Below are 10,230 nucleotides of genomic sequence, written 5' to 3'. Positions count from 1 at the left end.
CCCGCACTTCAACAGGGGAAACTCTTTACTTGCTTGTTTACTGTACCGCGGTACATTATACCCGCCGAAGTCGAGATTCCTTCGCTCAGAATCATTCAAGAGGCAGAGTTGGACAATGCAGAATGGGTTAAAGCTTGATATGAACAACTGGCTTTAACTGATGAAAAGAGGATGGTTGCCGAATGTCACGGTCAACTGTACCGACAAAGGATGGCGCGAGCCTTCAATAAACATGTCAGAGCATGACTTTTTCAAATAGGGCAGTTGGTGCTCAAAAGAATATTCCCACGCCAGGATGAGTACAACGAAAAGTTCACCCCTAATTGGCAAGGCCCCTACGTGGTTCGCAAAGTCCTCTCGAGAGGAGCAATAGTGCTAGCAGAGATAGAAGGGCAAGAGTGGCCCAAGCTAATCAAAGCAGACACAGTCAAGTGATACCATGCATGAAGACGCAACTCCTCGCCTTGCAAAAGTTTGTTTTTCATTTGTTTGTAATAGTTTGCTTTCATTTGCGTATATTAGTTATTCCTCTTTTATAATATGAACTACGCGATGACCTGACTTCCCCAGAGTGGGACACATACGCAGTCCATTAGGACCCGATCACATTATTAGTGGAAAAAAAAATCAATTACTTTATTCCGAACTATGTTCGACTTGGTTCCTGCTGCGACAGGATACATAGGCACTCTTTGAGCTCGGTTGTACCAAAAGAAAAACCCAAAAAACCCCTAGGAAGACTCAAGGAGGATCTGGATCAGGCGCGAAGAGATTGCCACACATGCGTAACTGGGTCGGAATTTTTGATAGGATCTAAAAAATTCGCACCGCCAGCCCACTGTAAGAAGCAGTAAACCCAAAGTTCCAAAATGGGGCAAAAATATTGAGAAGACCTTAAAATTTCTCACCCTCAACCAGTCAACTAGGTTTGATCAATTCGACACCCTAAACTGGGGCATAAATTTTGAGGGGGGCTCAAAATCTCCATGCTATTACTCCGCACAAGAGTTCGCCAAGCAGATATGTTTAAAGTGGGGCATAATTTTTTAGAAGATCTCAAAAATTCTGCAAAGGAGAAGGAGCCATTAGCTATTTGAGTAGCAAAGAAGGGAATACTTCTCATCTAAAGCGCATGTCATGACAATTAAATTAAACAATTTTATAGAAATTGGAGAATATATTTACTTCCACAAAATAGTTTTAGCTAACGATTTATGAATTTTTTTTATCTTGCATGATTAAAATAAATTCATCTTTCGAATACCGAACCCAAAAGAGATTGAAACCAAAGCCCGCGAAACTAGCGATACAACCAATGACAGCGAGACAGATCAACTTTAATAGGAAACTAACCCTTTGCTGATGCAGGTCCCTATGTCGCGTGAGGATGACCCATATCTCTAACTTTGTTTCATGTGCAGGTGAAAAGCGTTTGCCATACAACATAGCAGCCATCGCGGGAGGTGAGGTTCATAATTTGGTTAGCCGTGAGGGCTGTTAAGGGATCAAAATGCCATAAGGGAAAATATCTAGCCACGAGGGTTATCAAATGAGCGAAAATGTCATAAGGGAAAATATCTAGCCACGAGGGCTATAAAAGGATCAAAATGCTACAAGGGCAAATATCTAGCCACGAGGGCTACGAAAGATCAAAATTCCATAAGGGCGAATATCTGGCCGCGAAGGTCATCAAATGAGTGAAAATTCCATAAGAGCAAATATCTAGCCATAGGAGCTATCAAATGAGCGAAAACGCCATAACGGCAAGCATCTGGCCAACAGGGCCACGATAGAAAACCAAAGAAATAAAGAAGCGCCTGACCGAGAGGGTCATAGCGAATGTTTAAAGAGACAAGCAATGTAAATCCGGCCAGTCGGCTGAAATTTTCGCTGCAAGAGTCAGGCAATGTAAATTCGGTTAATTAGTTGCAGTCTTCGCTATAAAGGTCAAGCGATGTAAATCCGGCCACTTGGGTGCAGTTTCCGCGCCAGTAAGTCAAGCAATGTAAATCCAACCAGTCGGTTGCAGTTTTCGCTACAAGCGTCAGGGGATGTAAATCCGCTTAATGGGCTGCAGTCTTCGCTACAAAGGTCAAGCTATGTAAATTCGGCCAGTTGGTGCAATTTTCGCTCTAACGTCAGTCGATGTAAATCTGGTCAATTGGTTACAATCTGCGCTATAAAGGTCAAGCGATGTAAATCCAGCCAGTTGGGTGCAGTTTTCGTTCCATTGAGTCAAGCAATGTAAATTCGGCCAGTCGGCTGCAGTTTTCGCTACAAGCATTAAGTGATGTAAATCTAGCCAGTCGGCTGCAGTTTTCTCTACAAGGGTCAGGCGATGTAATCCGACCATCTTGGTTGCATTTTTTTCCCCAGTATATCAAAGCGATGTAAATCCGGTCAATCGGCCGCAGTATTCACTCCAGAGGTCAAAACAATGTAAATCTAGCCAGACGGCCACAATATTTATTTCAGGATCAATCACAATGTTGCCCAGCAAACGAAAGCAGATTGACTGCCACTAAACAAGAAGCAGGCTGATTCAATTCAATCTTGGAACATGCGGAGCAAACGTGAAACTTTTTCTTACGCAGCCGGTCGAGATAGGTTGCCACATGAGAGTCAAGCTCTCCGGCCAGGACTTGGCAGATCACTCCCACCCATGGTCAACCACACAAGATTGCTTACTTGTTTGTTTGTTTTATTTTGTCTTTCTTTAAATTTTTCCCGCAACCGGTCGGGCACATACCGACATACATAAAGGCATTCCCGCATAAGAGATACCATTTTCCTTTTATCAGTTGAACTATAAGTGATTTGATTCCCAAGAACAGGGATATGTAGGTGACTCAGTACCAGAGAGACAGTCACACTATAACTAATCACTCCGGAATTCTCGATTTTTCACAATCAGGAAATCCAAAATTTGCTTAAATTTGCATGTTAGTCCAAATTGAGTCTAACTACAAATGGCCTGAATTCTCATGAAGCCTGAGATACGTAGAAAACCCAAAAACCAGGGTCCGACCATATATTTGAAAATCGCGTAAAAATGAGAGATAGTTTGGAATTGGGTCAGTCAAAAATCAGGGTTAGTCAAATTTCTTTGCTCAGGGATGGTCTCGGCATCCCCGAACACCCAAGGGGCAGTTGTTAACGCCTAATTTTTGACCTCACATAATTTATTTTATTACACAGGATCCTTGGATATCAAACAGAGTGAAATGCGTATTTTCTACAAATCAAAATGATTTTATAAAAGTTATTTAGATAATATTTTGGCAAAATAGCTTTTAAAATACTAGAAATCATTTATAAATTAATTTACATATTATTATAATACATTTTCTAAATTCAATCAGAAGGTAATTTGAAAATAATTATTTATGTTAATTATTAAAATTACCAGGAAATCAATAACGACATTTCACTCTGTTTAATTCAAGGAGTCTAATCAATTGAATAAATTAATCATCTTTACACCTCAAATTCTTAATTGTGCATATTTAATGTGCCTTTGTACAATTTATTAAAATTAATCATAATTAATTAAGTCTTTAATTATGGTTAAATTCCAGAAATTGTTTACTATGTGGCTAATGGTGACTACAACTAAAATAATCAATTATTAGTTTAATTTTGGTCTTAATTGAAATAGCCAAGTTCCAGCGTTTAAGTCATTTGGGGTCATTAATTGCAAATTTTGCTTTTGATTGGTCAATTGGACCAAATGTGGCCATAATTGAAATGGTCTATTCGATTGGTTAAAATCAATTAAGGCTATGCTTGCAATATAAGTCTAGTTGCATAACTAATCATACTTAATTTTTTTTTTTATTAAATGGTTAAATAATTTTGTAACGACCCACCCCGTCGTTACGGAAAATGTAGGATCGTCCCACCAAACATAACCTTCCCGAGGGTCGAATGAGCTAATAGAAACTCGATTGTACAAGTCTAAGAACTGAAAACTTGACTTGTTGTGATTGTTGTTTGATTGTGTTGAGTCCATCGGGGGTTGACATAGGAAATTAGAGCTCTGTTAGGAATTCCGAGGCCACGGGTGAGTTCGTATGGTGTTTCTATGGCTATGTGCATGTTTTTTTGTGTTTATGAGGCCTCGGCTAAAATGTTGGGTGGTAGAGTGAAAAACTGGGACAAATTTGCAAGCTTACTGCCTCAGTAGAACTGCTGTGGCGGGGGGTGTACTGCTGCGGCAATACAGCTGTAGCGGCCGGCCTCTCGCCACCGCGGTCATTTAGGAATCGGGGTGTCCGCTATGGCGGGCACTGGACCGCTATAGCGGAACCACCGCAGCGGGTTTAGGCTCGCCATAGCGGAGGGACAGATTGTTATGATCCGCTATGGCGAGCACTTGCCCGCTATAACGAGACCGCTGCAGCAGCATAATGACCGTTGTAATGGTCGACAAAAAACATTAGCCGGGTTTTAAACACTTTGTTCCGAATTCTTTATTCATAAAACTCCAAAACAGTTCCCCACAAGCACCTAGGGTGAATTTCCAAGCTAGGGCAAAAATGTTCTTGAGAGGTAAGTCTCAACCATCCCTTTCAATCATTATGTTATCATCTTCATAATTATCAACCCTTTTATAGGTCTCCAATGGTGAATTGGTAATAGCAACCCTAGAACCTAATAGACCTTCTATAATTGATGGGTTATGATTGTTATCATGTGTTTATTATCTAATGGCTTGGTTTAACTCCTTTTAATCATTAATTGAACCATTAGAGCCATGAACTAAGTGAATTGAGATTTAGGGTTTCACAAAAATGGTAGCTTGACACCGAGAAATCATTCACCTTGGGAATGGGGCAAAGGGGAAGGGCGTTCTTGAATTGATTTTGTGACTAGAGTAATTATGACTCATTGAGCATTCTAATTTCTAGACTTTGAGCGTTCCGAGGGATTACGGAAGGGAAAGGCTGTACTAGAGCGATTCACATTGTTCTAGCTCTACATTTGAGGTAGGTTACGATCTACTTGAGTTAGACTTTGATTAGTTGATTGTAGGTGTTGTGAATTCGATAGGAGAAAGCATGACTAGTCTTCAAGCATGATGTGTGTGTGGTTAAACTCTTGTATGAAATTGATTGAGTGACTGTGTGGGCTTCGTGCCACTAATCATTGTGTTAAACCTACAATTTGATGTTATTATGAAGAGAAGTTAATATGATCTTCTTGGTGGAATTATGATACAAAATGAAGATTCGAGTATTGAAAACAAGAGGACAAGAACTACTAAGGTATATATATATATATATAAGAAAACAAGAGGATAAGAAATACTAAGGCATATACAAGAAAAAAGGCACATTGATCGAGGTGAGGACGTGACTTAGATTGTGGGCTAGTGGTTCGAGGTTCGTTCTGAAAATGAATGGTACATGATGTGGATCGCGTTCGAGGTTCTTTTCGAAGCGAAGGATTAATGGCTCGGGTCTGATGAGTATCCGGAATGAGTGGTACATGGACACCATGGGTCCCCTGCAGGTCAGGACTACTAAGCAATAACATCAGTTAGCATACGTGTACAACGACTATATGAGTATTGTTGGTAGACTTATTCCCGTTATTGTTTCTGCTGATCGATTCTTGATATCTTTGGTGACTTGATTTTTAATATCCTTGGTTGACTTATTGTCGGGTTATTGATTTTGTGTTATTGGCTGGCTTGTCTATTTTATTGATTTTATGATGTATGCATGATACTAATCTTAATCGGCTTATGATATCTACCGATACATAGTGTTTGTACTGATACTACCGTGCTGCATTTTTTGAGTATAGATCGTGATCCAAAGACCGCTACCGGACCTCATATCTAGCGTTGAGGCCGTTGTTGACAGATTTAGAGTGAGCTTTTATCCATGCCAGGTTGCCCGAAGATCTTCTTTTATGATGTCTATTTCTACTCCAGACATTGTGGTTATTTATTTAGATAGTTTACATTCCTTAGATATGTTTTATATGAGTTCTTGTACGGTGACTTTCGGATTTTGGGGGTTTGTAATAGTTAGGACTTTCGCATTTACTTCATTGTTTTATGGCATGACTTATTTTGATTTATCTTGTGCTTGAATGGTTAAATAACTGAATGAATTGGTTAATATAAAATGGACTTGAATGATTAGATGGCTTATGTGTTGGTTCACCCACTAGGAGTTAGGGAGGGTGCCGATCTCATGGTGGGTTGGGTCGTAACAGAGTTGGTATCAGAGCTTTAGGGTCATCGATCTCGTCGTATAAGGGCATGTCTAGTAGAGTCCTACGGATCTATACAGAGACATCTGTACTTATCTTCGAGAGGCTACCGAACACTAGAAAAATTACCTTTTTTTTCTTTCGTGCTACTTGGTTCCAATTGGTATCTGGATGATTCAAATTGGTATCTGACTATCCTTCATTCTCTCGCAGATGGCGAGAACACGCGCGGCGTTGACGACGCAGGTAGCAAAAGAGAGGTGAGGAGGCGGTAGAGGGCCGCCCCCCCGGGTCGGAGTCCCAGCAGTTAATCTCGTGCCTCCGGTGGTTCTTAATAAGCCCGTGGGAGATGCTGCCATACCAGCCCAGCCAACGGTAATACCAGTTCCGCCAGGGGCTGCAGCTGCCCCTGGTACACCAGATGCGATGGCGCAGGTGCTAAATTGGTTGCATGGGCTAGCACAAGCCGGGGCTATACCAGCCGTTCCAGTAGGTAGGGGCGCAGGGATAGCAACCCCAGGTCCGGATAGAGCTCCTGCTCTAGGGGTTTAGCATACCGCAGCCGTGGCACTTGGATGAAGTTCTGGGTTTTGAGGCTTTTTTTAGGCCAGTTGCAGGGCCGATAATGACTGGTGAGGAGCATGATTTGTTTTGGAGGTTCACTAAAATGAAGCCTCCGATTTTCTATGGTACTGAGTCAGAGGAAGCGTACGAGTTCATCATAGATTGTCACGCGAGGCTCCATAAGATTGGGGTTGTGGACAAGTACGGTATGGAATTTGTGACCTTCCAGTTCTTAGGTGATGCCAAGTTATGGTGGAGGGCATATGTGAAGTGTAGGCCAGCTGGTTCACCTCCGTTAACTTGGGTTCAGTTCTATTCAGTGTTCCTAGATAAGTATGTCCCGCATACTCTGAGGGACAGAAAGAAAGATGAGATTGCTAATATTGAGGGAACTCATCTGTTGCTGGTTACGAGTCTCGTTTCTATTCCTTATCCCGATATGCTCTTTAGTTGCTGCCTACTAAGGAGGAGAGGATCAGGCGTTTTGTGAAGGGATTGAACACTGGACTTCAGCTATCAGCTCTTCTCCTTGTAGCCACTGGGGCTTCATTCTAGGAGGTAGTTGAGCATATCCGTGTTGTTGAAAGGATCAGACAGGAGAGTCATGCAAAGTAGGTAGAGAAGAAAGCCGAAGAGGTGGGAACTTCAGTAACTCCTTCTCGAAAGGTCAGAGTTCATAGCTATATTTAGGACGTCTGGTTCAGTCCGCTATGCGCTGTGTGTCTGCTGGGGGCCTATCAGGGGCAAATTATCAAGCTTTCGGTCAGCATAGGGGTCATACTACTTCATCAGCTTCTGTTTAGCGACCTACGCTGGACCATGCATGTTACGAGTGCGGTGAGGTAGGTCATATTAAGAGGTATTGCCCGTACTCAGACAGGGTGGACAGTGGACTCAGTATCAAGCTCCCTCAGATCTATTTACACCAGATAGAGGGGGTAAGGACTGCGCACCGATAGGGCGAGGCGGCCACACAGCAGGTAGGGGTGGCGCTCATCCTAATCGAGACGGTCCTCAGGCAGGCAGAGGCGGACAGCAGCCCGACAGGGGCGGGGCTCAGACTGGACAGGGTAATTGCGGTGGTTCACAGGCTACAGGAGGGTGCGATCATTTGTACGCTTTCCCAGGTAGACCCGAGGCTGAGGCCTCCGATGCTGTCATCGCATGTACTATCTCGCTTTTTATGACCGGATGGCTTCTATTTTATTTGATTCGGGCTCTACTTTTTCTCATGTGTCTTCATATTTTGCTGTGGGTTTGGATATGATGTGTGATGCTCTTGATGCCCCTATTTATGTACGTACTCTGGTTGGGGATTCGGTGGTGGTGGATAGCTTCTACCCTTCTTGCGCGATTACATTTACGGGGTATAGTACTTGAGCGGATTTGATGATTCTAGGTATGGTAGATTTCGATGTCATTTTGGGCATGAGTTGGTTGTTCCCGCATTATGCCATTCTTGATTGTCACTCTGAGACCGTTACCTTAGCTATGCCCGGGGCACCTAGACTGGAGTAGAAGGGTAACTTTAGTCTCCTCCGTAAGAAATTCATATCCTTCGTTCGTGCTAGGAAACTAGTTGAGAAAGGTTGTCTAGCTTATTTAGCACATATCCGTGACACCAGTGCAGATACTTCATCTATTGATTCGGTTCTAGTGGTACGCGAGTTTGCGGATGTGTTCCCTGCGGAATTGCCAGGTATGCCACCTGACCGTGACATTGATTTTCGAATTGATTCGGGACCTGTGACTCGTCCTATCTCTATTCCACCTTATAGATGGCGCTCGCGCAGGGAATTGAAAGAACAGTTGCAAGATCTTTTGAGTAAGGGGTTTATTCGCCCGAGTGCCTCTCCTTGAGGTGCTCCTGTGTTTTTTGTTAAAAAGAATAATAGGTCTATGCATATGTGTATCGATTATCGTCAGCTGAATAAGGTAACTATCCGAAACAAGTATCTCACTCCCTGTATTGAGGACTTGTTTGATCAGTTAGAGGGAGCTTCTATGTTCTTTAAAATTGACTTAAGGTCAGGGTATCACCAGTTAAAGATTCGGTCAGATGATGTTCCTAAGATGGCTTTTCGGACCAGGTATGGACCATATGAGTTCTTGTTTATGTCCTTCGGGCTTTCTAATTCCCCAGCTGCGTTCATGTATTTGATGAACAGTGTGTTTAAGCCCTTTTTAGACTCTTTCGTAATAGTTCTCATTGATGATATCCTAGTGTATTCTAGAAGTGTGAGGAGCATGAGAAGCATTTAAGGATTGCTCTTAGGGTATTGCGGGAGAAGCAGTTTTATGCTAAATTCTCCAAGTGTGAATTTTGGTTGTCTTCTGTGTTCTTTTTGGGGCATGTAATTTTGAAGGAGGGTTTTATGGTGGATCCACAGAAAATTCAGGTAGTCAAGGAATGGGCTAGGCCCATATCAGTGATCGAGATACGTAGTTTCATGGGCCTGGCTAGCTATTATTGTTGGTTTGTGAAAGGGTTCACCTCTATTGTTTCTCTTGACTCCATTGACTCAGAAAGAGGTACCGTTTTAGTGGTCCGACGAGTGTGAGGAGAGCTTCCGAAAGCTCAAGACATTGTCGACTACAGTGCCTATTCTAGTATTGCCTGTGGAGGGCAAGGATTTTGTTGTTTGTTGTGATGGTTCATATTCTGGTTTGGGTGCTATTTTGATGCAGGAAAGGAAGGTAATTGCTTATGCTTCTCGGCAGTTGAAAGTGCATAAGAAGAACTATCCTACTCATGACTTAGAATTGACAGCGGTGGTGTTCGCGTTGAAAATATGGAGGCAATACTTGTATGGTGTCCACTGTGAGGTGCACACTGACCATCGCAGCTTGCAGCATGTGTTCACTCAGAAGGATCTGAAATCTAGGCAACGGAGATGTCTGGAACTGCTAAAAGATTATGACATCAACATCTTGTATCATCCTGGTAAAGCAAATGAAGTGGCTGACACGTTGAGGTGAAGTCGGCTAGCATGGAAAGCCTGGATCGTTTGATTTCTTCTGAGCGTCCTTTAGCTAGAGAGGTTTAGACTTTGGCTAACAGTTTTATGAGGCTGGATATTTCTAAAACATGTAGGTTGTTGGCTTATGTTCAGGCTCTATCATTATTTCTGGAGCAGATTAAGGCTAAGCAGTTTGAGGATGCTAAGTTGTGTAAAATTCATTACAAGGTGTTGTGAGGTGAGGGCAAGGAGGCCGTGATCGATGAAGAAGGGGTGCTACGGATTAAAGGGTGAGTTTTCGTGCCACGTGTGGGTGATTTAATTAAGACCATTCTAACAGAGGCTCACAGTTTGAGGTACTCCATTCATCCTGGCGCTACTAAGACGTATCGCAACTTGAGACAGCACTACTGGTGGACTAGGATGAAGCGTGATATAGTGGAGTTGGTTGCTCAGTGTTTGAACTGCCAACAGGTGAAGT

At 42.6% G+C, this 10,230-nt stretch overlaps 1 protein-coding gene across 1 annotated transcript; it reads left to right on the top strand.

Moving 5' to 3' along the window:
* The first annotated feature begins 6,850 nt into the window (after positions 1 to 6,850).
* LOC132053752 (uncharacterized) lies at positions 6,851 to 9,986 on the top strand. Its single transcript, XM_059445859.1, has 4 exons — positions 6,851 to 7,195; positions 9,024 to 9,188; positions 9,478 to 9,764; positions 9,884 to 9,986. Exons 1-4 carry the CDS (start codon positions 6,851 to 6,853, stop codon positions 9,984 to 9,986), a joined length of 900 nt encoding a protein of 299 aa, XP_059301842.1.
* Positions 9,987 to 10,230: the final 244 nt, after the last annotated feature.

Source organism: Lycium ferocissimum, chromosome 4 (assembly GCF_029784015.1).
Source record: "Lycium ferocissimum isolate CSIRO_LF1 chromosome 4, AGI_CSIRO_Lferr_CH_V1, whole genome shotgun sequence".
NCBI lineage: Eukaryota > Viridiplantae > Streptophyta > Magnoliopsida > Solanales > Solanaceae > Lycium > Lycium ferocissimum.
The sequence above is the reverse complement of the archived record's forward strand: the minus strand, read 5'-3'. Positions and strand labels throughout refer to the sequence as shown.

What these genes read in the sequence shown, in the direction of transcription:
- LOC132053752 (XM_059445859.1), top strand. Translation starts at nt 6,851, where the DNA reads ATGACTGGTGAGGAGCATGATTTGTTTTGGAGGTTCACTAAAATGAAG. An exon ending in AGGGAACTCATCTGTTGCTG is followed by an intron (nt 7,196 to 9,023) that starts GTTACGAGTCTC and finishes AGTGTATTCTAG; the next exon opens with AAGTGTGAGGAGCATGAGAA. An exon ending in GAAGTGGCTGACACGTTGAG is followed by an intron (nt 9,765 to 9,883) that starts GTGAAGTCGGCT and finishes TAAAACATGTAG; the next exon opens with GTTGTTGGCTTATGTTCAGG.